Source organism: Halichoerus grypus, chromosome 1 (assembly GCF_964656455.1).
Source record: "Halichoerus grypus chromosome 1, mHalGry1.hap1.1, whole genome shotgun sequence".
Lineage (NCBI taxonomy): Eukaryota > Metazoa > Chordata > Mammalia > Carnivora > Phocidae > Halichoerus > Halichoerus grypus.
The window spans coordinates 211,883,239-211,911,116 of NC_135712.1; the positions used below are offsets into that span (position 1 = coordinate 211,883,239).

Sequence of the window (27,878 nt, forward strand, 5' to 3'; positions counted from 1 at the left end):
GCCACAGTTGTGTTTGTAGGAGACAAGTTAAAGAGGAACAAGGGTTGGCCAATCAGTGGGGTCTGGGCCCCCCAAAGACTGCTCTTCTGGTGTTGCCTTGCAGAAAAGGGAATAGGGTGAGCCCCAGTGGAGTAATCTTCCCCCATCCCACTTTTCCCTCTGGGGACATGGGGAGCAAGACACCCAGGAGGGGCTCTGGGGACAGGTGTTTCCATGGACGCAGCCTGCCACCACAGCAAACCCATGGCTGTGTGCGCCTCACGGGAGTCAGACTGGCCTTGGTAAGGCACCTGGCTGGGGCCTCGTCCGTCAGCGGGCCCCGGCGTAGAAACCAGGCCTGTTAGAGAATGGCACCGGTTCCAATGCTGGGTGGGAGGCTCTGCCGCCTGAGGGTGAGGACCGGATGTGGAAGAGCGACCTGAGGGCCCATCTGAGCTGTCTGGCCCAGGGGCGATCATCTCGAGGCCTACTGTGTTCCTGGAGTGCTCTTTCTGGGCTTAGAGTTGAACGTTAACACAGGTTTCATGTTCAGAAGCCTGGGCCCACAGGCTTCAAGGGCAGCCCCAAGCAGGAGCCCACGACAGCTCATAGCTCCCCCCCCCCCACAGGCCTTGTCCAGGTTGGTCAGGAACCTGCTCCTGTGGGGGGGCCCGCAGTCAACCCACCCCTGTGGTGCCACGGCCCAGAAAGGGGCTGTCAGTCTGGGGCCTCGTGGGGAGTCAGCTCAGATTAAAGCCTGGCCTGCCGTCACCAGATGTCTTACCTCACAGGCACTGCGCCCCTTCTGAACCCCGTGTGGGTTCTGGGATGAGGGCGAAGGCAGAGCCCCCGGCCCCTCCCATCCCTGCAGGCTTTCAATGACAGAACAGCACTTAGCAAAAATGTTTTCTGGAGCTTCTTCTGCCAAGATCTAGAGGAGGGGGAGTGAAGGGTCAGTGCTGAGTCACAGCAGGGACACCGTCCTCCTCCCCTCCAAAAGGGGGAAGCAGGTTAGCAGGCCTCTTTAATAAAGTGCAGGCAAAAAATCTCGAGGTGCAGTGCCAGGGCCATGCAAGTGAGGGGAGAGGGAAATGGGTCAGGAAGGCTGCAACACAATGTTACATGTCACTAGCAGCTGGCCAGAGGTGCGGTCCCTTGGAGCAGGCCATAGGAGGGCAGAAGGTGGGGGGAATTGCCTCCCCCACCTCACCCGGCCCCCCGCCCTCCCTTCCCAACCTCGTTGGTCAAAACTAGTTCCACAAGACACCCTCCTTTCAGCCTCATCTCACACTCCTGCCTTCAGCCGGAAATGGGGACAACAAAGTTTAATGTCTTCATAGACGGGTCACTTTAAGAATTAAGATAGCCCTACCTTCCCCCTGGGGAATGTATATGGCTGGACTTGAGCTGTGGTTCACCAATTGTCCTAACCTTATATTTTGTAGATACATTCTAAAATGTATTTAATGTTGCAGCTTTGGAGACATTCTGTTTAGACCTCAAACGTTGTGGCTGGAAGGCCACGGCCTGTGCACATACTGCCCAACGGAAGGAATGGAAGTTCCCAAATTTCCCAGTGTACACAGTGGGGAAACAGGCCCAGAGAGGTCCAGGATGTGGGCCACGGCATGACCCCTGTCTTGTTCCCCTGGGGAGTCCGTCGGTGCGGCGGGAGGTGAGTGGCAAGCAGGGAGTACCTACATTACAGAGCAGGTTCTTCTGCTGATAGAAGGTCAAGACTGGCTCACACAGCGTGTAGTACGTCTCCAGGCGCTGGCGGATGGCCGACTCACAGTCATCTGCCCGGCGCTCTACGTGGCCCCGGCGCAGCGCTCTCCGAACCATCGTGTCCATGGAGCAGTCAAACATGATGACGATGTCTGGGACCCGGCCCACCTAGGCACCAGCAAAGGGGGCTGGATGAGGAAGGGCCTAGGTGCAGTGGCTCCCTGACCCCTCTACCCTGAGATCAGGAGTCTAGAATTGTGTGGGCCCCCTGGGTTCATCTGATTTTTTAGCTCCAAGTTAGTGTTTACATATTTATTTTTTGAGATAGGTAGGACCTTGGCAGAAGCTCATAAGTAAACAACACTAACAGGGACATCCCCAGCCACCCAGTTTCACCCTCCCTGGAGGCAACTCCTTCCTGGAGTTACCTACTATTTGGGGAATATACTGTAAAAGCAAATGGGCTCCGATGTCCTTTTTTCTCCTTTCTTATACAAGTGGTGAAGATACTGATTTGCCTTCGACTTCACTCAGTATAAGTGGAGATGTTTCCATACTGGCCCATAAGGAGATTCCAACCGTATGGATGTACCATGACTTAGTTCTAGGCCGATGGATATTTGGATTGAAATATTTCTTCTAAGATGGATTTAAGCATTCCAGATACTTCCACTGGGTAAGGTACAAGAGCCCCCAGCTCAGGGGCGCCTGGGTGGCTCAGTCGTTAAGTATCTGCCTTCTGCTCAGGTCATGATCCCGGGGCCTGGGATCGAGCCCCGCATCGGGCTTGCTGACTCAGCAGGAAGCCTGCTTCTCCCTCTCCCACTCCCCCTGCTTGTGTTCCCTCTCTCCCTGTCTCTCTCTGTCAAATAAATAAATAAAATCTTAAAAAAAAAAAAAAAAGCCCCCAGCTCACCGTTACCCATACTGCTGCTCTGACCTCCCTGACTGGTCTCAAGGAGACCTTTCTAGATCTCCATGTCTGCCCACTGTGAGCTCTACCTCCTACAAGTTCCTCCAGAATTTTGTTGTAAAATAGACTTCAATGATGCATTAAAAAAAAAAAAATTACAACCAAGTGGGATTCATTCCAGAAAGCAAGGATGGTTCAATACAATTTATTGTATGAACCTCTGAGGGAAAAGGCATATGATCCTCCTCATAAACACAGAAAGGGCAATTAACAAAATAGAGCATGCATTCCAGATTTTTAAAGAGGCTAGGAATTGATAAATATCTTTAGCCAGCATCTTTTTTTTTTTTTTTAAGATTTTATTTATTTATTTGACAGAGAGAGACACAGCGAGAGAGGGAACACAAGCAGGGGGAGTGAGAGAGGGAGAAGCAGGCCTCCCGCAGAGCAGGGAGCCCGATGCGGGGCTCGATCCCAGGACCCCGGGATCACGACCTGAGCCGAAGGCAGACGCCTAACGACCGAGCCACCCAGGCACCCTTTAGCCAGCATCTTAATGGAAATTTGCTTTCCCACTGAAATTGGGAACAAGATAAAATTGCCCACTCTTGCTCCTATGACTTAATAAGGTATGAGATTAGCTAAAGCAATGAGATAAAAGAAATCACTTTGAGAAACCTGAATTTGGAAGAAGGGAGGTAGAACCATGTCTGTTTGCAGGTGATGTGATTATATTTCTGGAAAACTCAAGAAAATCAATAGATAAACCAGTATAGACTTAAGAAGATTTGATAAAATATTTGCTAAACATAACAGGATATAACACTAACACACAGAGGTCAATAGTCTACATGTATACAAAAATCACCAGTTAGAAAAGAAGACCCCATTTACAACAGCAACAAAATGAAATATAAAATGCTCAGACAAAACTTTTCCAAAAATGTGCAAAGTCTTAAGGACAATCTTTAAGGAAAACTTGGATAAGATTTAACTCAAAGGAGACTTGAACAAAAGGAAGATAAAAATGTGCATGGATAGGAAGACCACATCGTAAAGGTGAGAGTTCCTGAATTAGTTTGTAATTTCAACGTGATAACATATTTTTAGTTGAATTGGCTGACTCTAACATTCGTATACAAAATCAAACAAGCGGGGATGTCCAGGAGAACCTAGGCAAAGAAAACCAATGGATAGTAGGGGTGGGAGAGGAGGTATTGAACCCTAACATATTAAAGGCTAATAAAGCTGCCATAACTCAAACAGCAGGATAAAGGGCACAGGGAGATAAAGAGACCCCTGGAACAGAGTAGTATCCATAAATTGACCCAAGTGAATATGGAAAGTTGTTACATGGTGAGGGTGGCATCCCAAATAAATGGAGAAAGCACAGCCTATTAACTAGAGGATCCTGGAACAACTGGATCACGATTTGGAAAAAGGTCAAATTGAACCCTTACCTCATTCCAAAAACTAGGATAAGTCCCAAATGGATCAGAGATATCAATGTAAGAAATAAGGTCATACAAGTACTAAATAAACCATGAGTAGATTCCTTTATAAGCCTAGGATTGGGGGGGGGGGTTGATCTTAAAATCCTGAAGAAATAACAAAATATGATAAATTTGATTAAAAATTTAAAAACAATTTTTGCATGACAGATACCATAAAGCAAAGTCAAAAGATAACTGACAAAGTGGGGGTGAAAGATTTGCAATATAGCCCAATATATAAAGAGTTCCTAGAAATCAAGAAGAAGAGACCAACTCTCTGTCAGAAAAAAATAAGTAAATAAAGCTAAAGATATAAAGAGCACACAAAAGAAATAAAAATGGCCCTTAAACTTTGAGGAAGATGTTCAGCCTCACTCATAGTAAGAGAAACGCCCATTTAAACTACCCCAAAACACCATTTTGCACCTAAGCAGGGTGACAAACATTCAAAAGTTTGGCAGCATCCTCTGCTGGTGTGGATGTGAGGAAAGGACACTTTCATGTTTCGCTGGTGGCAATGCAAAACAAAGACCGTGGTGATAGCTAGCAAAATGATCCACACATTTCTCTTTAGTCTAAAAACCCACTCCAAAGAACCTATTGTAAAGATAACTAGCAAAAAAAGAAAAGAAAAGAAATGCCATGCGGAGGTTATTTAGTCTTGCATTGTTTGTGGTGGCACAAGACTGCCAACAGCTTTTTGTCTTCCAATATGTTGTCTGACAATTTACTGTCAGTGGGAGATCAGCGGGATAAACGATGGCAGTGCCACACCTTGGAACAGAAAGGGGACAAGGAAGACTTTGGTGCCCATAGGAGATCTGCAGGATATATTGTAAAGTTAAAAAAAAAAAAAATGAAGACAAGTATATACAGAACGATAGTTTTTGTGTGAGGAGGAAGATCTCTCTCTCTTTCACACACACACACACACACACACACACACACACACACACACACACACACTGGCTTTATATTTGCAAAAAGAAACACCAGAAAGACAAACCAAACACTACTGAAAATGGTTGCCCATGGGGGTTGGGGACGGACAGGAATGGCTGGAAATGAGCTCTCTCCGGCATACCTTTTTATGTGGCTCTGACTTTGAATTCATTAAATAATACGCAAATTCAAAAGTTAAATTTAACAAAGCAATCCGTAAATATCCAAAACCAAACCGAAACAAATGTACCCAACTGAGTGTTATTGTCATGCATTAACTACGCAGAGAAAATAATTATTTCGGGCAACTCGGTGTTTTTTGTGTACATCCACAGTGAGGAATATTACAAGGGAAATCAGAGCCGCAGAGAAATCTTAAACTTCCTTCAGTCGTTTTGGTCTTAGTAGTTAATATGGGTACATTCCTTGGAAACTATTTTGCATCTGATGGAATAATGCGAATGACCGTGTTCATGGTTTTAGGAGTCCAGTGTTTTGGGAAAGAGAAGAAGGCACAGTCATGGTAAGTGTGAACTGGAAACATCAGTACGAACTTGTGATATTTTTTTTCCCCTTTCACAAGTTTGTGTTTTCCAGCTCTGTCCCCTGAAAAGGCCTGGAAACGGTGGCAATGGGCACCCCTGGCCCCCAGAGTGGACGCCACTCAGAAAGGGCTCCTTCGAGGCATGGCCAGTTCTAGGATTCAGCAGGAAGTGTGAAAGGTGGCGGGGTGGGGTGGGGAACGTGGCTGTGTCAGAGGACACACATGTCAGCGAGAAAGGGTGCCCCCTGGCCACCGATGTGACAGCTCTCACATCAACAGCGACAAAGACCCGTGAGTTCCTAGCGATGAGAGAGAACAAAACAAGGAAGGCAAAGCAGACCAACCTCGTGGGCACCATTGGAAGGAAACAGGACACCAACGCCTCAGTCTGAAAAATAGCCTTTGTCGAGGAAGGAGACCCCAACAGCCCTTGATGAGGAAAGAGATTTCTTCTTTAGGGAAGGATTCCCGCTAATCCATGTGGAAAACATGACCAGAAGAGAAAAATCTCTCTCTCAAAATAAATAAATAAATCTTAAAAAAAAGAAAAATCAAGGTGTCCACCCGGCTAGTTCCTTCTGCGACTCCTTTCCTGGGCTTTTCCCTGTGTCCTCCCTCTGTGTGTGTCCGTGTCCTAATCTCTTCTCATAAGGACACTGGTCGGATTGGATCAGGGCCCACCCTAATGACCTCTTTTGACTTGCTCACCTCTTTAAAGACCCTCTCTCCACCCATAGTCACATTCTGAGGTCCTAGGGGTGAGGGCTTCCACATACAAATTTGGGGGACACCCTTCCAGCCATTATGGACCCCTCACTAAAGGTAGTGGCAGCCGGGCACGTGGGAGCCTCCCGGAAATTACGCAAGACAAAAAGTACTGAACCACAGTGCTCTACGCCAAATTCACCCTGCTTCATCTGCCACCACGTAGGGGAGGAGCCAAACCCTGAGGAGCACAGAATGTCATGGAATTGGATGGACATCGTCGGAATTGGACAGATGTCACAGAACCGTAAGCACGACACATACTCTGTTTTCCCACTTTCTCAAGTCCACCCCCTGTGTCCCAGTGAGCATTCGGGGGCCCGATTCCTCCAAAATAACACACTCAAACACATTTAAGAGATAATCCAACCAGGGCAGAGACAACTAAGCATTGTGTGCCACCCGACACACAGTTCCCGTCAATGCCTACAAAATCTGTTGAAGAAATGGCAGCTGAGTCCCCAGCGAGCAAGACTCTAGACACACTACCGATTGATAGATCTAGTGGAGAGAGGAACGTGGTAAAGAATGCTTTGCAATCAGCAAAATCCAGGCTGTGCGAAATAAGGAGACCCGAAGCCGTGGCTTCTTCCATGAACCCAACGGCAAGGAAAACAGAAGCAGCCGCGATGGAAGGAGCGCCGACTGATGACAAGGACCGTGAGACATAGCGACCCACTGCACTGTCAGCCTTACTTAAATCCTCATTAAAACCACACGTAAGAAGACAAAGATTTTGAAGATGTTCACGGAAATTTGAATATCAATCAGTTGTTTGAGGACATGAAAGATATTAACGTGGGACAATGGGAAGTGTTTTGATTTTGCAAAAATCTTCATCTTTTGGAAAATATATACAAAAATATTTACGGATTCAAAAACACGCGCACAGACACCCAATGTATTGAACCTGAATCTGAGTGGGTCGGTAGTTAATTTTGCGTGTGCAGCGCAAATGAAGGAGAGACGAGTTAAGGAATACCACGAGGCAGGAAGCCCCTGGACAAATCCGAACAAATCAGAATCCCAGGCTCTCTGGTGAGTCAAAGGCAGGAGGGAAGCAAGCAAGGCCGACGACCTGCCTTGGATTAGGAGACACCTAGCGAGGTGTGGGCCTCGTTTTCCTCGCAAATCTAACCTTATGGAAACCAAAGAGACATTCTTCAGACACTGGGGAAACTCAGAGGTGGCCTGGGCATAGAATGGTCTCGAGGCATGAATGTTAACCATCTCAGGAGCATCTGGATGAGGGAGCGCCCAGAAATGGGACCTGGAATCTGCTTCAAAGCACACAATTGGCAACTGTAACAAGACTTGTGTGTGTGTGTGTGTGTGTGTGTGTGTTTTAAAGATTTTATTTATTTGAGAGAGAGAGAGCAAGGGGGAGGGGCAAAGGGAGAGGGAGAAACAGGCTCCCCGTTGAGCAGGGAGCCTGACGTGGAGCTCGATCCCAGGACCCCAGGATCATGACCTGAGCCCAAGGCAGATGCTTCACCAACTGAGCCACTCAGGCGCCCGTGACAAGATGTTCTGGCGCAGATAAGGCAAGTGTGGCCAGACCTCGATGATGGTTTGATCTGGGGACGTGGAGATCCCTTAGATCGTTCCACTTGTGTGCATGTTTGAAATCTGGCACCAGAGATACCAAAGTTGGCCTTGTGGGTTTTTCCACTCAGGGAGCACGCGCACACACAAGCGCACAAGCGAGTCCCCTTCCTGGTGAGGACAGTGAACAGGACGTGGGTGCCTTCATCTTCTTGGGTGCTTCCAAGTGCAAGGCTTCGCGGGGTCAATTTGCACTTCAAGGTCAGTGCTGTTACTTACAACACTGCATTCCCCCAAATGCCTTTTTCTACTTTTTGCCGGGCGGGGAGGGTGGGCAATGAGAGCACTTCGGGAAATGGAAAGAGAGCATCCCTTGCTCCGGAGGCAACTAAAATCAAATACGCAGCAACGCTAACATCCTGGTTGTGATACTGGACGATGCCACCCCCGTGGGGGGAACTGGGTGAAGGGTACAGGGCAATTTCCCGTGAGCCTCTAATTAACAAAAAAAATTTTTTAAAATATATAATTATTTAAAAGTCTTCTTCTGTGAACAGGGGAGTTTCCCTGCAGGTGGCACTTTTGGGAGAAACATGGACCCAGAGAAATGGGTCCTGTGTCTGGGCGTTTCAGGGAGACTGGTCACGGATACTCCAAGCAAGTCCAACCTGACGATAAGCATCGGAGCTGCACGTGGTTATCTGGTCCTCCTCGCCGCCCCTTGTGCAGAGTGCTTCCTGGTGGGGAGTCCCCGCGTGCTCATTTGACATAGGCCACCCTCCCCGGGGCCTCGGCTCCCCGGAGCTGTGTTCTCAGACAGGTGCACAGGTGACCGAATCGATCTTGGAAACAGACAGGAAACTGTCTCGGGAATCAGCCTTCCCCATCGCCCCACATCGAGGAGATAGATGCCTGTAGCACTTCTGTCCATATTCGCAGATGAGGACACTGAGGCTTGGGAGGCCGAGTCTCGTGCGAGTCACAGACAGGTGGAGAAAGTGACTGAGTGTGACCCGAGCTCCAAACGCGCATCAGCATCAGAGACCGCCCTAAAAGAGACACTCCAGCCCAGCAGGGTCGGGATGGAAGGACCAAGCTGGGTGCCTCCGGGGACCCCCGGACAGACCTAAGGACGGGGCCTCCAGGGTCCTCAAAGGCCAGCAGGGGCCTGGCAGCTCGCAGAGATCTAGAAAATTCTCCACAAAGAAAATCCACTCTACTAACCCAGAGCCCCGTTTCATTTTTGCACTTTTGGCAGCCACACGGGCACAAGAGGAAAGCATGCGTTCTGTTCCTCTTAGCATAAAACCCCAACACAAGCATGATCCTACATGGCAGATGGCGCTCGGCCTCCGTGATGGAGAGGCAACCTTCCGCGGGTGTAGCAGGGAGACCACCGGGAGGCGGAGAAGGGTCCCCCGCCGACGTAGTTAAAATCTAGGCCTTGGAACCAATTGCCGTGGTGTATGGCCTGTGTCCACCACCTAAATTATGTGATCCCGGGCAAGTCACCCAATCTCTCTGTAAAAAAGCAGGATGCTGATGGTGCAAGGAATTTTTTCTGGAACATTCCGAAAGATCAGAGCTCCTCCGTGTAGTGTCAAGAACAGCGCTGGGCTCAGGAAAAAGCTCAAGATGCATTCATGCTGCTGTTGCCATGGGGACATGCGGGCCCTGTGCCTGCCGAGTCAGGCGATTTGCAAGGGAAGCTGGGAGTTTTGATGTGGCATCTCCCGAGTTTCGAAGCTTGGCCTTAAAAACCTGTAGAGTCCACACGGAACCCATTGGTGGGCCACATGGGGCCTGAGGGTCAGGGCTGTGCAGCTTCTGGTCTGAGACTCTGTGCACCTGTGGAGTCCGCTGAGCTGGCATCGAGGGCTGGGGCCTACTGCAGGCTGGGCGCCGGCCCAGGGCTCATGAGGACGGAGAGATTCACGAGCCCGGCCTTTGCCCTCAGAGCGCCCAGACCAGGAGAGGGAGCCCAATATTTGCCCTGCGAGTCACTTCGATGAGCCCGACAGAAATTGCTCCCAAGCAGGTGCAGACAAAGGGCAGGGCCCCACCTGCCCCAGCCCTGGGCAACCTCTGTTTGATTCCCACCTGGACTTCTTTAAAGGCATTTCGACCCTATCTGGCAAGTTCCGGGAAAAGCCTGGAGGCTGACAATCTGCCAGTTTCGCTTGTCCTGCTCGGGTGTTTCCAGACGCTCCAGCCATGGCTGTCCCGGTGTGTGGATGGGTCTTCTCGTGACGTCAGCAGTGCTGGCCTGCAGAAGTAACCTGAAGAAAGGTAGTCCGACTCGCCAGCACCAGCTGGCTCCTCCTTGCACAGCTCAGTTGTCCGATGTCCTCACTTCGAGGAGGCCAATGGGGACCAGCTAACCCAAACAGCCCATTGAGTCCCTCCAGGATGTCATTCTGTCTCCGGCTCTTGACTGCATTTACTGCTGCCAGAAACGTCTCTCTTTTGTTCAGCAAGTCATGCATTGGTCAGCGCCTGTCTATTGGCATCCGAAGCGCAGGGGCTGAGCCTGTCCCATGAACTCCTAAGGACAGAGCCTGTTCTCAAACTATTTGGGGACAGGTGGTTAAATACATAGATGAACGAATAACTACACTCCATCCTTATGGCCCAGAGATGATGCTAAATCCACGTGCTACTCAGTGGGCAGATAATCTATGTGCAGGAAGATATTAATATGACTTTGTCCCGGCCAGCTCACCAGGTTCTAGAAGCTTCCAACAGTCTCCTGACTGTCCCTTGACAATACAAAACGCCATTGCCCCTTTGCCATCTCCTCTCCCCCGAGTCTCACCCCTTCTGGACTCCATCCGAGGTGGGGAGGGAGGAGTGGCTTCACACCTCACCACACACTCACACCCCCTGGGGTCACTCACAATGCGCTCAAACTCCTTGGCCTGCCTCAGCTCCCGCGGGAAGCCGTCAATGAGGAAGCCCCGGCTCTCTGGGCGAGATAACATGGCGTTGCTGATCATGTCTAGGATGATGCCCTGGGAAGGAAAGGGGTGGCGGCTTCAGTGCCCCGGGGTCCCTCACCTACATGGCCACCTTGTCAAGTTCTCTCCCTCAGTTTGGACTTCAGGTGAATCCAGGGAGTACCTGCCCTCCCCAGGGCCTGGGATTCTGGGTCTGCTCTGGTGTCCTGGGGCCACTCTGATGCACAGAGCCCATCTACTGGGCAAGTGGCTACCGTGTGCCAGGTCCAGGGGTGACCTTCATTTTACAGGTGAGGAAACAGGTACAGAAGGGGTCGGTGATAGAGACGCCCAAGGTCACAAAAGGAATAAATACTAGCAAACTTTGCCGAGTGCTTGTGAAGTGCCAGGCACTTTGCCACGTGCTTTATAGGAATGACATCAGCCAACCCTCACTACAGACTTCTGCTGTGGGTCCAGCTGGTCTCCCCTTTTTACAGGTGAGGACACGGAGACTCAGGCAGCAAGGCAGTGGCCAGGCCAGGAGCCGTGGCCTTCTGGGCCTATCTGCTTCCACAGGGCTTCCAGGGAAGCTCATCCTAACGTACCCCCTTCTTCTTCCCTCTGCCCCGGAGCCTGTGAGCTCTCACCATGGGCACCAGGAGCCCCTGCAGCATGATGTCATGGATCTTCCGGCCCCGCTGGGTGCTGCGTTGGGCCTCCTGCCGCAGCAGCTGGCCCAGCCCCACATGGCAGAGGCCATATTTGGTCGCCATGTTCTTGCACTGTGTCCCTTTGCCACAACCTGGGCCGCCCATCACGAAGATGATCAGGGGGGACTTGAGGATGTCTGGGGGGCCCAGGGAAGAGGTGGGGAGAGGGTTTGGTGCCTGCAGGGACCAGCACGCACCGATGTGACTGTGTCCACAGCCTAGTGTGTGTCCTTGGTGAGTGACACTGGACACGGGTCTCCTGGCATACCCACTTTTGCCCTAGGGTGGCATCTGGGGGTGCATATCCATGCCTAATGGTATATCCAGGCATGGCATGCATTAGTGCTGTTATGGGTCGCTGTGAAGCAGATGTGAACTTGAGCAGGCCTGGCCCTCTGCACACAGCATCTCCTTGAAGAATCTCAATGACTCTATCATCCCATTCTACAGTTGCGGAAACAGGCTCAGAGCAGGGCAGGAACTCGCCCATCCTCCAGACCATCCCACACCACCCTTCTCTTCCTCCACTCTGCTCTAGCCCCAGTGGCCTCTTCTGTCCCTTAAACTTGCCAAACAGCCCTCTCCTGATGTTTCCCCTGCACGGTAAGTCCCCCCTCCACTGCCTTCAGGTCACAGCCCCCCCATCAGGCTTTCTCTAAGAGACTCCCTCCCCATCATTCCATCCCAGAGCCCCATTTCTTCCATAGCAGCGGCCATGATCAGCGATGATTTTGCCTGTTTACTTGTTCTTGTCTGTCTCCGCCGCCAGACTCTATACTCCATGAGGGCAAGGACTGTTTCTGTCTTGCTGGTCCCTATGTTTCTATTAATTGGCACAGTTCCTGACTTATAGTAGTGGGTGATGAGTAAATGAACGTCCACGGCTACCAGGAATGCCCATGGAGTGCAGTAGTTTATAATGCAATGTTGGTGTCTTGCTTCCCTCCGCCTTGGCTTAGTGAATTCCTAGCAACTCACAGGGCCCAGCTTAAATCTCCCCTCCTCCCTGAGACCTGAGAGCCGGCTCTTCTTTCCCGGTGGCAGCCCTGTTCCCTCCTGCTTGTAGATGCCATTTTCTGAGACTGTCTCCTTCACTACACTCTCATCTCCAGGCCAGGGAGCTCGTTTGACACATTCACCCTGGAGTGCCCAGAACCCCGCACAGCAGGTGCCCAAGTGGATCAGCATGGCTGATCCTTGAGCATGTGCAGTTGTGTTACTATCATGGGGGGGGGGCGTGTGCACGCTGGACTTGGGGTGTTGGGACACCTGCACCCCCCTCACGCCCTTCACAGCCTCCTCCCCCCCCCCCATGAGCCAGCCGCCCCCGCGATGTTACCCTTCTCCTGGGGTCTCAGGGCCCTGCCCATCTGAGGCAGCTTGGACCTCCACAGACCCATCCCACCAGCGGCCCGTGGGGTGGTCGCGCCCCATCCCCACCCAGGCCCTGACTCCTCCTGGCTCGGCTCAACGTCACAAGGGCCCGATCATTTGGCGAGATGATGAAGTGTCCCCGGGGCAGAAGGAGGAAATGAACCCAAAGAGGCTCAGGTGGAGCCGCAGCACCTTGCTGCGGAAGAGGCCTCGGTCGCTATGGTGACGCGCCCTCCTTGGACTCACTTCCGGAGTGGAGTGGCGCATGCGCTGGGCGCCCGAGAGCTCGCGAGGAAGGCTAGTGTCTCCCTCCCCTCCCAGGATGCCCCGCGGTTCCGGGTGTGACGTCACGGGAGGCGTGGCCGCAGGGCTGATTAAATTAACCGTGCTATATAGCGAGGCGAGACCCCGCGCGATCGGCAGACGGTGTGATTTCTAGCTCGGGTTCGGGTTGGGCTCTTCCCTCTGGAAGGGGACAGGGGTACGTGAGGCGGAGGAGGTTGCCATCGCGACGCGGCCCGAGTTTCGCTTCCAGGTTAGGCGCAGGCGCAGACGTGGCCGGAGTGGTCCCCGAGACGGACGGCCGACTGAGCACCGCTTCTGGGGAGCTGCTCCCGGGATCGGTGGCACCTCGGGCTTCGGGTCCTCGATCGGGGCCAGAGAGCCGACACCGCGAGGGCGGCTTCCCCGGGACCGAGGGACGCGGACCGGACCCGAACCACCGATCGTCACCCATGGCGGCCCTCGTGAGTATGCGGCGGAGCTGGGGGATCCCGGCGGCGGCCTCTGCGACTCTCACTCACCGTCCTTCCTTCTGTACCCGCAGGGCCCCAGCAGCCAGAACGTCACTGAGTATGTCGTTCGAGTTCCCAAGTAAGTCCCTGAGCCCTCTTCCCACTTCCCCCGAGAAGGGATCAAAACCTTGCTGAGCTTCTAGGCAAGCCCGGCACCTCCTGTGATTCTCCCTCCTAACTAGCAGGGACCTGGGGACAGGGCTGGGGTTGAGCCGAAGCCTTTCTGGGGGCATCCAGTGTTTTGAACAGAAGGAATGAATGAATAAGTACATTAATAGACGGTAGGATGCAGCCTCCTGGTCAGGAATGCCTTTTCCCCAGTTGTGACTCCTTTGTTGGTCCTCTGGAAACCTGGTTCCAGGATTTTTCTCCTCTGGGAAACATTCCCTGCCTGCCCTCCCCCATCCCCAGGGCAGAATTCCCCATTATTCCCACATCTTGGGCTCCCCCAGATCTTTGTGCCTCCTTCTGCTCTTCTTCAGCACGGGTTGGGGGAGTATGGATCTGTTCCCTGACAGACTGGGAACCCCTGAGGGCTTTTGTGGGTGCCCAGCATTGCTGAGCCAGGGAGTGTTTGTTAAATGAATGAAGGACTGAGCACTGCCTCTTCTTGCCCATTCCAGAAACACAACTAAGAAATATAACATCATGGCCTTCAACGCAGCTGATAAAGTCAACTTCGCCACCTGGAATCAGGTAAGCCCCTGTGAGTGCGAGAACCTGATCCTGCACTTGCGGTTGCAGTAGATGCTTAGTTATAGTAGTAACTGAGGCTTGGTTTCCTCTGCGTGCCCTGAGTGGAGATAAGATGATGTACTAAGGCCCAGGCTGAGCTGCTGGGTATCCCTGTGAGGAAGATTTGGCAGGCCCCACAGGAGGCCTTGTGAAAGGAGAACATTTAGAATTTGTGTCCACTGACAGGCATTTTTGGTCTGGAGTTATCTGGGCAAGGGAGGGGGCTGCATCCTGCAGATGGTTTTTGGAAGCTGTCTCTCTCCATTGGTGCTGCTATAGCAGAATACCCCAGACCGGATGGCTTATAAACAACACACGTTTGTTTCTCACAGTTCTGAAGGGTGGGAAGTCCAAGATCAAGGTGCCAGCAGATAGATTTTTGGTCTGGTGAGGGCCTGCCTCCTGGTTCATGGATGGCTGTCTTTTTACTATGTGCTCACATGGCAGAAGGGGTGAGGGAGCCCCCTGGGGCCCTTCTCCTAAGGGCACTCATCTCATTCACGAGGGCTCCATCCTCATGACCGAATCCCCTTCCCAAGGCCCCACCTCCCGAAGCCATCACCCTGGGGGTTAGGTTTCAACGTATGCATTTTGGGGTGGAACACCAACATTCAGTCTATAACAGAAGCCATTAAAGGGTTTTAAACAGGGCAGTTATAGTGATCTGGCTGCTGTCAGGAGACAGGCTGTGGGATCAAGTGAAGACAAAGGGTGTGCAGGGTGGAGGCGTCAGCTGGGGTCCAAAGGAGTGACCTTTGGGCCTGGAGCAGTTATGAGAAGTGGGTGGATTCTAGTGTGTTTCGAAGTGGAGCCAACATAATTTGTTAATGATTGGATGTTGAGGGGTGACAGGGCCAGATGGATGGAGTATTTGGGAACTCTGGTCCCGACATCATATATTAGACATCCAGGAGGAGACGGGAAATAAGCAGTTGAGCATATGAGTTGGGAGACTGGCAGGGAGCATTTGGGCATTTGGAGCGGCATTTAAAGCCACGGAGCCTGATGCGGCCCAGCAGAGGAGTTGGCCCCAAGTCTAAAGTCGGCAGCTTCAGACCTTCGCTCAGTTGGGCGGCTCCTACTGCTCAATCTTGTTTTCCAGCACAGGTCTCTCTTTGGACTGTTTTTAAACATCACTTCATCTAGTTGAGCAAATGAGGCCATTGGACATTGGGCAGGTGAATGCTTGCTCAGGGCACCCTCTTCCCTCGTAGGGTGCCTGCCTCCCCGCATCTCCAGCCGCACACCCATTCATATACAAAATAACATGCTCCCCCAAACTCTGGTCTCACCTAAATTATCCAGAGAGGGTGCAGGGTTTCCAAATCCCTGATCACTCAGTGGGGGGACATCCTTTATCACTAATCATCTAAGAGAGAAATAACCCACCCATCGGGGGTACCCAGCCCCCAAACAACACTCATCGCTAAGAAGAATAACTTGGTAAATACTTTGGGAACACACCACCTTCCATCCCTCATTAAGTAGGAGGGCCCCTCTCCCCCGACCCATGAGAACCCAGAGGAGCCTACCCCTCAGTCACCCGTCATCTTGAGGTGCAGCACCTGAGTAGTTATCACCTCTTGAGATACGTGACCTCCTAGCCACTAGGAACTTGGGGGTTACACATACCCCATTCCCTGATCATCATGGGGGGACTCACTCATCACTCCTTGTTTTGACCTCCCGGAGGTCACACCCCCTGAAAATCTAGTCACGGGGAGATACAGCCCCCAGAATTCTCGTTGACTAAGAGGCATACTCCCTAAAAAACTTAGGAGGAGGATTACATTCCCTGGGGAAAAACGAATCCTCTGGGTTGTCACTAATCACCCGAGGGAGGGGGCAGGTACAGGCATCTAAGTGCTGTCAACCATGAGGGACATCCCCTCCCCCAGTAGCTGCTCCCCACCCACGGCAACTTGTGAGCAGAACCCCCCCCCGCCCCCCCCCCCCCCCCCGCAAATGCATTCTTTGCAGCAGCTGTCCCCGGAGACCACCCCCTGGGCCAGTGGTGAACCAGCCCGGCAGGGGCCCTGCCCTCTGGGGTGACCGCCTTCAGAGAATCAGGCCTGTTTACCCCCCTTTAGTAATGAGGCACACCCTAAGCTGGCTCCCAGAAAAGGAGGTGCAGGAAGGACACTGATTCCTCCCATCCCCTGGGGGTGCCCTGATTCTGGCCTCAGCCTGGGTAGCTTGACCTGGGATCAAAGGCTAGCTTGGGGGGCAGCTGAGTGGCTCAGTCATTAAGCGTCTGCCTTCAGCTCAGGTCATGATCCCAGGGCCCTGGGATCGAGCCCCGCATCAGGCTCCCTGATCCTCAGGAAGCCTGCTTCTCCCTCTCCTACTCCCCCTGCTTGTGATCCCTCTCTCGCTGTGTCTCTGTCAAATAAATAAATAAAATCTTTAAAAAAAAAAAAAAAAGGCTAGCTTGGTAGCCGTTTTCCCTCCTATTTCGAAGCTTTTGTTCCATCGTCCTCGAGCTTGTGGTGGTGTTGGCTGTTGAGAATTTCCGCCATCCTCATTCTTGTCCTTTATATCAGGGGTCAGCAGGCTTTTTCTTGAAGGACCAGCTAATTATTATGCTTGGCTTTGTTGGCTGGTGTCTGGCACAGCCCTTCTGTCCCGCCCCGCCCCGTACACAGTAAAGACACAACGCTATGTAAATGAGTGGGCGTGGCTGCACGCTAATAAAACTTTGCTTCCCCCCCCACCCCCCAACCCCCCATCCCCACCGCTTCCTGGATGCCTGTAGGATCTTTTTGTTCCCAGCCATCTGAAATCTCTTGACAGGGGGAAGTAACATTGGTCGTCTTGCCTTTTCCAGCTAACATGTCTTTGCAATCGTTCCATACTCTTGCCTCCTCTTTTTGGCTGTTTGCTCTTCCGCTGTGTGGAGGTGGCCGTGTGTATTAAGTGAGTCCCCTGCTGATGTGCATTAGATTCACTTCCGGTCTTTTGCTGCCGCAGCCAGCGGCCCTGCGTGTGTGGCATCTCACCTCCACTGTCTGGAGGAGGCAGCTTGAGGGTAAGCAGTGTGCGCGGCTTAGAATTAACTGCTGCTGAATTGCCTGGAGATCCAAATCTGGAAAGCAGCCTTCAGTGGTGTCTAAATGCAGACAGAGAAGAAGAGTGGGCCGGTTCCAAGCAGGTTGTTTTCATTGTTTTTGCTTTTGTCCTCTCACCAGAATGATCCGTTTTTGTTTTGTTTTTTTTTTAACTGTTGATTTAGAAATAGTTTCAGACTTTGAAAAGCTGCAAAATAGACATAGTATGAGGCTTACCCACCTCCCTTCACCCAGATGCACAGAGAGCCGGTATTCTACCCCTTTTTTTCGTTTTGCTAAGCAGGAGGTTGGCTTTGAATGTCTGCAGCTCAGCCTGGGAGAAGGGGGTAAGGGGTGTTCTTGCGGGGGCGGGCACCCTGCTGAAAGCGTCTTTTTCCTGCCTGCCCTGCCCTGTTGCCCCAGGCCCGGCTGGAGCGAGACCTGAGCAACAAGAAGATTTACCAAGAGGAGGAGATGCCTGAGTCCGGCGCGGGCAGCGAGTTCAACCGCAAGCTTCGCGAGGAGGCTCGGAGGAAGAAGTATGGCATCGTCCTTAAGGAGTTCCGGCCCGAGGACCAGCCGTGGCTGCTCCGCGTCAATGGCAAATCAGGCAGAAAGTAAGGGTGGCGCAGTGAGTGCCTCCCGTGTCCCCCTTGTGTCCTAACTCCGTGGGACGCTCTCTCTCAACTCCCGTGGCTCTCGTGGGGTTTTATTTCTGAAGATGAACCAAGCCGGTGCTCATGCAGGAGCTCTAGGGACCAGGGTGTGGGAAGCCTGAGAACCCGCCCTGACCACACACAGCAAGGGAGGGGCTGCCTGGAGGCGGGGTTGTGAGGATTGGGAGGTCAGGTGGATGGAGGGCACTGCAGGAAGAACAGCACGCACAAAAGCACGGAATGGCCTGCAGAGCTCTAGGGACTGTCACGGGGCGGGTGGATAGTGCAGGACAGTGGATGCCAGGATGCTGCTGGACTGTGGGTGGGCCGGGGCCCTGGGGAACCTTGAAGGTTGTAGGCAGGGAAAGGGCACTCTGTAAGATTTCCCAGACTTTGAGGGCAGAGAAGGGTGAGGGTAGAGGCCAGGAGGAGGCTAGTAGTAGTTCAGGCATGAGGAGGAATGTGGAGGCAAATCCGGAAGGGTCTGACTGCAGGGCTCCTGTTTCACAGCTAATCTCTCATGGTCCTTCCAGAAATGAGGGGAGCCCTGAGCTCGCTCTGTGAGGTGGGGAGTGCTGGGCCTGCTTTCCAGACGTGGAAATCGAGGCTCACACAGTTGAAGGGCCAGCCCAGGGTCTCCCGACCTTGAATTTTTTTTTTTTTAAGATTTTATTTATTTATTTGAGAGAGAACATGAGGGTAGGGAAGAGCAGAGGGAGAGGGACAAGCAGACTCCACTGAGTGCGGAGCCTGATGTGGGGCTCAGTCCGAGGATCTCGAACCAAAGTCAGACACTTAACCAACTGAGCCACCCAGGCGCCCCTGGATTTTGCTCAGAGAACCCAGGTGGTTTTGGAGAGGGTGGAGGCCAGGGGGCATAGGCCGGCAGGGGGCTGGTCCTGAGGACCAGGCTGTGACCACGATTCTCTACAGGTTCAAGGGCATAAAAAAGGGAGGTGTGACAGAGAACACGTCCTACTACATCTTCACCCAGTGCCCTGACGGGGCCTTTGAGGCCTTCCCCGTGCATAACTGGTATAACTTCACGCCTCTGGCCCGGCATCGCACACTCACTGCTGAAGAGGCCGAGGAGGAGTGGGAGAGGTAAGTGAGCCTGGGCAGGCCTGGAGGGAGGCAGGACCCAGACATTGTCCTCTCCCAGCTCCCCAGAAGGGGGCTGAAACACTTGGAAATGGGGTGTGTCACCATAGCCTTCTGTGTGGCTGGGAGCTGGGTACTCAGTGGTGACCAAGCCACACTCCACCAGGCCCTCGGGGAGCTCCCAGTTCAGTGGGGGAGACAGACACAGAAGCATCAGGGACACACAGGGCCCTGAGAGAGCTGAGGAGGGGGTAGCTGAGCTGAGCCCTGGAGCAGGAATTGGCAGAGCGGGGGAGGTTCTCCCTGGCCCACTTGGCTTCCCCCAGGCAAGAGGGCTATGGTTGGACCAACTACAGGTAAGATCTATATAATGTAAAGTTTACCATTTAACCATTTTTAAGTATCCACTTCAATGGCAGTAAGTACATTCACATGGTTGTACAACCATCACCACCATCCATCTCCAGAACTTTCTCATCTTCCCGTACTGAGATTCAGTCCCCATTAAACAGTAACTTTTTGTCCCCCTCCCCTGGCTCCCACCATTCCACTTTCCATCTCTGAGTTCGACCTTTCTAGGGACCTCATATGAGTGGGATCATGCAGTATTTGTCTTTTTGTGACTAGCATATTTAATTCAGCATAATGTCTTCAAGGTTCATCCATATTGTAGCATACATCAGTGTTTCATTCCTTTTTTTTAATTAAAAATAGTTTTAATTGTAAAAAACACATAAAACTTACCATCTTAACCATTTTTAAGTGTACCACTCAGTAGCGTTAAGTCCACTCACAGTCTTCTGCAACAGAAGAATGTCACTCCTTTTCACGCCACTGTTGAACTTTGTGCTATTAGATACAATCGTAAGATTTTCCTTAGATGCAGTCCTGTTTTTTAAAACTTTTATCACCATGGTAAATGGAAGCACCAGTCTTGTTTGTCATAAAAACAAAGGCACCCATAAACTACCATAAAAACACATGGATGTGAATACATTGTGGCCAAATTCTGTTGCCTGAGAAAGGCCCTGAGTTTGAGAGAGATGCTGGGATACCAACACCACACTGAGACCTTCTCCTTGAGGGACACAGGGCAGAGAGGGAATTGAAGGGCCAGCTCTCCCCATGTGATTTCAGGGTGTTCCATGCCATGGTTGTGAGTCCTCTGAGGTCAGATCATCCCTCAGATCACCTAAGTCCTGTCTGTGGTTCCCCTTTGGGGAGCGCCTGGTGGAGATGCAAGGGGAAGGCCAGGTATCTGGAGCCAGGCCCCTTGTCACCCCCCACTGCACCCCTCCCCCTGCCCACAGGAGAAACAAAGTCCTGAACCACTTCAGCATCATGCAGCAGCGGCGGCTCAAGGATCAGGACCAGGATGAGGAAGATGAGGAGAAGGAGAAGCGTAGCCGCAAGAAGGCCAGTGAGCTGCGCATCCACGACCTGGAGGATGACCTGGAGATGTCATCTGACGACAGTGAGGCCAGTGGTGAGGAAGGTAAGGCCGGGGAGCCCCCTGGGTGGCTGGGTCGTACTTTGTCAAGGTGTCTTGAGTGATGACTCAGGGAGGTTAATGCCACTGAAGGAAAGTTTACTCACTCACAGCCCGCTGGGAATGAGAGCTGGGAATGAGAGCATGACACGGCAGCCTCCGTGGGCCCCTGGGGAAGCACCAGAGTTGGTAGGAGGCAGAAAGGAGTGACAGGAAGGTCTCAGCGGCGGCCTTTATCGGGATTTCCACGGGATGGGCAATGCAGGGGGTGGGGGCGAACAACTTCCAGATCGACCAGTTCAAATAATCCTGGCAGGCCCTGGGCTACAGGGGTGGTTTCTGGTTTCTGGCACCCGGTACCCGGTCCTGGGGGCTATAGGGAAGAAGTGATGGCCCTGAGTATGAGAGTGAGAGAGAGGGAGTTGGGGGTGGAGACTTGGACTGGTCGGGTTTGTGTGCGAGAGGCGAGTGCTTGGGGGAGTCTCTCCCTGGTTAGCGCGGGGCCCCAAGATGTCCAGACATCCTCGGATATGCCAAACAGGATGAGTACCAGCCTGAGCCCCGCTCTACTTCCCCAGGTGGTAGAGCCCCCAAGGCCAAGAAGAAGGCACCACCCACCAAGGGGGGCAAGAAGAAGAAGAAGAAGAAGGGGTCCGATGATGAGGCGTTCGAAGACAGCGACGACGGGGATTTCGAGGGCCAGGAGGTGGACTACATGTCCGACGGCTCGAGGTGAGGCGGGCAGCGGGCAGGAGGCGGCTGGGAGGCCTGGGCTGGCCTGGCCCACGCGTTCCCTCACCCTCTGCCCGCCCTCTGTCTTTCAGCAGCTCCCAGGATGAGCTGGAGGGCAAGCCCAAGGTCACCCAGCAGGAGGAGGGCCCCAAGGGCGTAGACGAGCAGAGCGAGAGTAGCGAGGAGAGTGAGGAGGAGAAGCCGCCCGAGGAGGACAAGGAGGAGGAGGAGGAGAAGAAGGTGCCCACACCTCAGGAGAAGAAGCGTAGGAAAGGTAGGTCCCCTCCCCGCTTCCCAGGTCCCCCCCCCCCCCACTCCCAGAGCCCCTTATCTGAGGTGGAGCTGGGGTGGGCAGGCACCGTGGCACTGACGTCCCTCCTCCGGCCCGAACAGACAGCAGCGACGAGTCGGATAGCTCGGAGGAGAGCGACATCGACAGCGAGGCGTCCTCGGCCCTCTTCATGGCGGTAAGGCCCAGCCCCGGGGAGGGAGCCGGCGGGCGGCTGTCCCGTCTCTAGACTCACATCCCCGACCCGATCTCCGCAGAAGAAGAAGACGCCCCCCAAGAGGGAGCGGAGGCCGTCGGGAGGCAGCTCGCGGGGCAACAGCCGGCCGGGCACACCCAGCGCGGAGAGCGGCAGCACGTCGTCCACCCTGCGGGCGGCCGCCAGCAAGCTGGAGCAGGGTGAGCAGCCCCGTCCCTGTCTGCCTCCGCTTGCCGTCCACCGCGGTCCCTCGTCCTGCCTCGGGGCCGGAGGCCTGGCCGCCCCCGAGCCCCCTGCACAGGGGACCCTGGTACCCCTCCGCCTGGGCGCCCAGGGGTGCAGCTGCCGGGCACGGGACTCAGCCCCGCCCCTGCTCCCCAGGCAAGCGGACGAACGAGACGCCGGTGGCCAAGCGCTTGCGGCTGGACCCCGGGCCCCAGAGCCTGTCGGGGAAGTCGACCCCTCAGCCCCAGTCCGGGAAGTCGACCCCCAGCAGCGGGTAAGTTGGCGAGGGCGGCAGGGCCAGGGCAGGGGCGTGCGGGAGCCTCCTGCTGACGCCCGGCCTGCCCTCGGCTCCTCAGTGACGTGCAGGTGACCGAGGACGCCGTGCGCCGCTATCTGACACGGAAGCCCATGACCACCAAGGACCTGCTGAAGAAGTTCCAGACGAAGAAGACGGGGCTGAGCAGCGAGCAGACGGTGAACGTGCTCGCCCAGATCCTCAAGCGGCTCAACCCCGAGCGCAAGATGATCAGCGACAAGATGCACTTCTCCCTCAAGGAGTGACGGGCTCTGGCGCCCACCCACCTGCCCAATAAACAAGCTCCGTCTCCAGAACTTCCTGGGTGCTCGCGTTGTCTGGCCCCTGCTCCCCAAATCCCAGAGCCCCGCCTTGTCAATTCCCAATCACCCCGGGCAGTTTTCTCAGCGGAGGTCTCTTCCTCTCGTGGGCCCCTCCCTCTGGAACCTTCCGCTGCCCCTTAGAGCCTGTTCCTCTTAGTCCTCAGCCTGTCGCACTCACTGAGCATCCACCCCCCATGGGCACGTGGGCTGTCTCTCCAGCTCTGGCTTCTGGTTCTGTGTTTAGTTGTAGCTGGTCCCCCTTAGCCCATGAAGTGCTTCGCTTCCATGACCGTTCTCCAGTCCTCGAATCATCTTTGCTTCCTTTTCAGATCAGCCGGTCTGTATTGCGTGCCTTGCCCCTAATGCTTTTGATCCCTTCTTTCACATTTTTGTTTTAAGCATCTGTCTTCTTACGGTCTCTGCCAGACACCTGGTTCCTGAAACTCGCGGGCATCCTGCGTTACCTTCTGATTCCTCTTCACGATCGATTGTTGTGTTTTATAACTTTGGATGGGGACCTGAGGCCGGCTCAGGGGTTCTGTGGGGGCCTCCTGGGCAGTCGGCTTTGCAGGCCAATCCTGCAGGTGCTTTTTGCCTTTGCTCCGTCCCACCCAGGTGGCCCAGGAGCCCTGGGCTGAGCCCGGGTTAGGTGGTTCTCAGCTGGTGGGCTCTGGCCCAACGTGGCCGCGACATCCCAAACCCTTTTGTTGCTGATGTTGGCACCTGGGCCCTGTTTTTCAGCTTTCCAGCGATGTTTCTAGGGCTCCCCTTATTTCTAACAGCTTAGTTATGCATTTATTTTATCTCGCGTTGCCGGCGTTCTGCCTTGGGAAGACTTTTTGAGTTCGTGGACGGTTTCATTGAGGGAAATGGAATTTGGCCGTGGTGCCACTTTTGAACCCCTGTTCTGTGTGATCGGCTGGAGGGAGGGGGGCAGGATGTGGGGCTTCCGCCTTGCCCGAGGCTGGATCCTGGGTGGAAAACTTCTCCACCCAGTTCCACAGGCCCTTGGCCGCCAAGCAGAGATGCCAGAGATGACAGGCTAATTCCTAGGAATGTCCCAGGTCCATCCAGCCTCCCTCCCCATCCTTCCGCCAGGCCTTTTTTGGGGGCAGCAGGAAAGCAGTGTTGCCCCTGACCCGGCGATTTTACCCCTGGCCTCCCTGCCACGGGCCTGAGGTCTGAGGCCTCCCCAACCGGGCCGGCCCACGTGCCCCAGTGGGTAGGTGCAAGGGCCTTGTGTTCAGCAGCATCTGGCTTAAAATCCTGCCAGTGTTTAATTCTGGGCCACTTTGGCCAAGTGCCAGTTTTTGTCTGAAGGTGGTCCCAGCAAGCACCACAGTAACCACGCCAGCAGGACGCAGAGTTTGGGTTACTCCCAGTCTTGCTAACCTGGAAAGCGGCTCCTGAGCCTGTCTGTGCTCACCTGTGTACGGCGAGTTCCCGAGCCCGTGTTTTCCTGGGGAGGAGGGAGGTGACTGGCAGTTTCCAGAGCAAAGGCTCAGCTGCTGTGGGTTTGCACCCCTCCCCACAGCCTGGGGTGTACCTGCGTCGCACACATACCCCCAGCCGTGGGGAGGCATGTGCTGGTTTTTGCCCCCTGGCTGCAGGCTCCTACCTGAGTTTTCGCCCGGTCTGACCTACATGGGATCGAGCACCTCTTAAAGCGCGAGCCCAAGCTCTTCGTGCTTCCTTTGCCTCAAAGGAAGGCTTGCTCTCGCAAGCTCCTCACTCGGGCAGCATGTTCAACACTAAACGTGCCGTCTGTCTGTCCTCAGAACCTCTGATTAGCCCCCTTTCACAGTGAGGGTGGGCCTCGTTTCCCTGAGGTCACAGGGGCTGGGCATGGAAGTCACTGGAAATTGTTGCTGCCTCTCAGACCCTGCGGGTTTACCCTCCCCTCCAGCCCTCATGCCGGGATGGGGCTGAGGTCCCAGGGGCCTCAGGTGGGCCTTCCAGAGACAGGAGTCCCTGCAGGGTGAGCTTCCTAGCCTCGTGTCCCAGTTCTTGGCTGTCCCCGGGCCTCTCCCTTTTCCTGTTTTGATGCGGCTCAGCCAGGCCCGGAGACAGGGGCATGATGTCTTAATCCTCCAGGTGGCAGCCATGATGGAGGAGGTCCCTCAGCTTGGCCACCTGCTGACCTGTCTCTCCCCGCTATCCCCCTCTACCTGGTGCACGGTGTGGGGACCCCAGAGCCCTGACACCCTAAGTGGGGGGAGGGTCCCACTGGTGGGTCCTCAGTGCCCCCCCACCTCTTTCCAGAAAGCAGGTGGGGTGGGGGACCCCGCGGCCCGCCCTGGCTTCAGCTCTGGCTGCCGCAACCCTCGTAAATCAGGGGTGAAGGGGGTGTCGGAAATGGGTCTGCGGAATGTCTGGATGGGGCCGGGAGGAGGTGAGCACTTAACTCTTAAGAGGCACAGGGGGTGGGGCAGAGGACCGGCCTGAGGATGCGGGGTCGTCCTGCCGCTACAGCAGCGGGAATGAAGAGGTTATCTCCCCCGCCCCGGCAGGGGGATAAATTGAGGGTGCGAGGCGTCCCCACCGCCACGACCCGCCCGCCACGATGGCCATGGGACGAGTCCTACTCTGCTCTCTGCTGCTCCTGTCGCTGCAGCGGGGCCTCAGCAGGGGCCCCGGTGCTCGGGGTGCTCTGGTGGCGGAGGAAGAGCTCCGAGGGACCCAGAGGACGCAGCTGGGTAAGGACCCCCGGGCCCCGCGTGGCTCCCCAACTCCTCCCTGCCCAGACGCCGCTTGCCGTCAGCTGCCCCTTGCCCCCCGCAGGTGCCCGCCTGCGCCGAGCCCTGGCCAGCCCGTGCCAGCTGTGGAGCCTGCCCCTACCTGTGGCCGAGCTGGGTCTGGGCTACGCTTCGGAGGAGACGGTCATCTTCCGCTACTGTGCGGGCAGCTGCCCCCGCGGCGCGCGCACCCAGCACGGCCTGACGCTGGCCCGGCTGCGGGGCCAGGGCCGAGCCCACGGCGGGCCCTGCTGCCGGCCCACCCGCTACGCCGACGTGGCCTTTCTCGATGACCGCCACCGCTGGCAGCGGCTGCCCCAGCTCTCGGCGGCCGCCTGCAGCTGCGGCGCCTAAGGACGCCTGGCCTGGGGCCCCGCGGCTCCGCGAGGAGCTCTGCGGACTTATTTATTGGAGACCGGAGGGGAGGTGGGCTGCGGGCCGGCCACGAGGAGCATAATAAAGGAGCTGCGGCCGCAGGACTATGTTCAGCCAGTGTGCCTTGACCCCACCTCCTCAGGTCCCGGTGCGGGGAGGCGGGGGAGGCGGGGGGGGGGGGTGGTGGTTCCTGGGCTGCCCCTGCTCCGCTCGGTCCCTGCGAACAGCCAGTGAGCTTGTCCACTCTCCAACTTTATTCACAAACACGGTGTCTCCGAGAAGCTGGGGGAAGGGCCTGGGGTTCAGCAGGCTGGGGGCGGCTGGCCCGGCTCCCCTGGTCCCATCCCCTCAGGGAGGGAGCGGCAGATCACAGAGATGCGTCGGCCCCGGGGAACCCGACGCTCCCCAAAAAAGGACTCTTCATCCCGAAGAATCTCATGGGAGAAGTCATAACGGGCTGAGCCCCTGCAAGAGAAAACAGGCTGTGGCAGCGTGGGCTGAGGGCAGCCCCTGCGCCAGGCGGACTGCCTGCCATGGGGGAATGATCGAGTCCGCTGGGAGGGCTGAAAAAGAGAAGGTGCTGGACATGCTAGGTGGGCATCTGATGAGTTACTGGGGCGGGGGGCTCCCTGGCTGGGCAGTACCTAAGGATGTAGAGGGAGCCTGGCTCCAGCAAGAGTTCCAGCCACTCCCCTGGCTCCTGGGTGTGCACCAGCCGCATGACGCTGGGAGAGAGTAGGGACAGACCAGCGATGGTGGCTCCACAGAACTGGAAGAGGGGGCATGGTGGCCAGTCAGCCTCTGGCCTAGCCGGCCCACCCCCAGCTGGGAGCTCCAAGGCTCTGGCCTCTGCCCACCTTGATGCTGTCCACGTGCGGCTTGATGTAGCCCCGAGGTTCCAGGTCCAGCACATGCACCGGGGACAGCAGGGTCTGGCCAGGGCTAAAGGCGGCTGCTTGCACGCGCTGCAGGATGGCCCGGCTTGCCTCTGACCAGCGTGACTTTTCCGTCTCTCGGAAACCGTGGATGGCCTACACAGGGAGCTTCGGTCACGTCAGGAAGCTCCCAGAGGGAACAGGAAAACTGAGGCACGGGGGGCGGGGGGGCGGGCAGAGTGCAAAGGACTGGTTTTCCCAGCATGACCTTTGACACCACCCTCAACTTACCACCTTGGTCCTATCTACCCTAAGATCCTGGGTCTCAAACCCCAACCCCTGTCCTACTAGGCCTGGCCTTACTCCTTTGCACCCGCCTTCAGGTTCCAATTCAGTCCCAGAGCTTGTCCCCAATGCTGGCCCACCGCAATAGTCAATATTGTCTGTCTCGGCCCACTCAAGTCTTCTGTCTCCGCCCCCAACTGGTGACTGTCCCTCGTCTCGCTCCACACCTGTTTCGGCCCCAACCTTGCTGCTGTCCCCTAAACACCTTACAGTTCCAGGTCCGGCGTCCAGCTATGGCCATGCCCTCATCTCCGAAGTGCTTTCCCTGCCCGCAAAGCCCCCGGGCATCAAGACCCCGCCCCCAACTATAGCCCCCTTACAACCCAGTGCCCCACCCCTGCGCCCACCTTTAACGCCACAGGCCCCGCCTCCGCCGTAGCCCCGCCCAGAGCGTCATTCCAGGCCCCGCCCGCACGCGGCCCCGCCCCCAGCGCCGCCGGCCTCACCGCGTCCCAGTGATCGTATTCGTAGCGACGGCGGCGCAGCTCGGGCTCTAGCTCGCGGCTCAGCGTCTCCTCCTCGGCCGCGCTTAGGAAACCTGGCCGCACCACAGCCGCGTCCCGAAGGCGGCTCAGTACAGCCGGGCCCGAGCCCCGCACCCAGCCGGGCACCGGTAGCGTCCCCAGCGCCAGCCGACCACTCCCGGCCATAACCCCGGAGCCGGGTCGTGGAAGCGGAGTCAGGGCTACGCCCCCGGCCCCGAGCCATTGGCTGTGGCCGCACCGAGCCCCTTC

At 55.1% G+C, this 27,878-nt stretch overlaps 4 protein-coding genes across 5 annotated transcripts; 2 read left to right on the top strand and 2 right to left on the bottom strand.

The window, feature by feature from the left end:
- Positions 1–309: 309 nt before the first annotated feature.
- Positions 310–13,439, bottom strand: LOC118553629 (adenylate kinase isoenzyme 1). Its single transcript, XM_078059549.1, has 6 exons — positions 13,418–13,439; positions 11,496–11,695; positions 10,807–10,920; positions 1,681–1,875; positions 769–910; positions 310–386 (listed from the first exon to the last, which is right to left on the bottom strand). Exons 1-6 carry the CDS (start codon positions 13,437–13,439, stop codon positions 310–312), a joined length of 750 nt encoding a protein of 249 aa, XP_077915675.1.
- GTF2F1 (general transcription factor IIF subunit 1) lies at positions 13,268–22,808 on the top strand. 2 transcript variants are annotated; one of them, XM_036120657.2, is made up of 12 exons: positions 13,268–13,678; positions 13,759–13,805; positions 14,350–14,422; positions 17,932–18,125; positions 19,098–19,268; positions 20,576–20,760; positions 21,333–21,486; positions 21,582–21,760; positions 21,880–21,953; positions 22,033–22,171; positions 22,353–22,470; positions 22,553–22,808. In XM_036120657.2, exons 1-12 carry the CDS (start codon positions 13,667–13,669, stop codon positions 22,755–22,757), a joined length of 1,551 nt encoding a protein of 516 aa, XP_035976550.2. In that variant the 5' UTR covers positions 13,268–13,666; the 3' UTR covers positions 22,758–22,808. The 2 variants fall into 2 exon arrangements, with proteins under 2 accessions (XP_035976550.2, XP_035976549.2); XM_036120656.2 differs by having other exon boundaries at positions 13,270–13,678; positions 21,579–21,760.
- Positions 22,809–25,154: 2,346 nt separating this feature from the next.
- Positions 25,155–25,903, top strand: PSPN (persephin). The gene is made up of 2 exons (XM_036120668.2): positions 25,155–25,510; positions 25,596–25,903. The coding sequence occupies exons 1-2, from the start codon at positions 25,378–25,380 to the stop codon at positions 25,901–25,903; spliced, it is 441 nt and encodes a 146-aa protein (XP_035976561.1). The 5' UTR covers positions 25,155–25,377.
- Positions 25,904–26,160: 257 nt separating this feature from the next.
- On the bottom strand, positions 26,161–27,845 carry ALKBH7 (alkB homolog 7, RNA demethylase). The gene is made up of 4 exons (XM_036120667.2): positions 27,591–27,845; positions 26,782–26,955; positions 26,569–26,693; positions 26,161–26,389 (listed from the first exon to the last, which is right to left on the bottom strand). The coding sequence occupies exons 1-4, from the start codon at positions 27,792–27,794 to the stop codon at positions 26,227–26,229; spliced, it is 666 nt and encodes a 221-aa protein (XP_035976560.1). The 5' UTR covers positions 27,795–27,845; the 3' UTR covers positions 26,161–26,226.
- Positions 27,846–27,878: the final 33 nt, after the last annotated feature.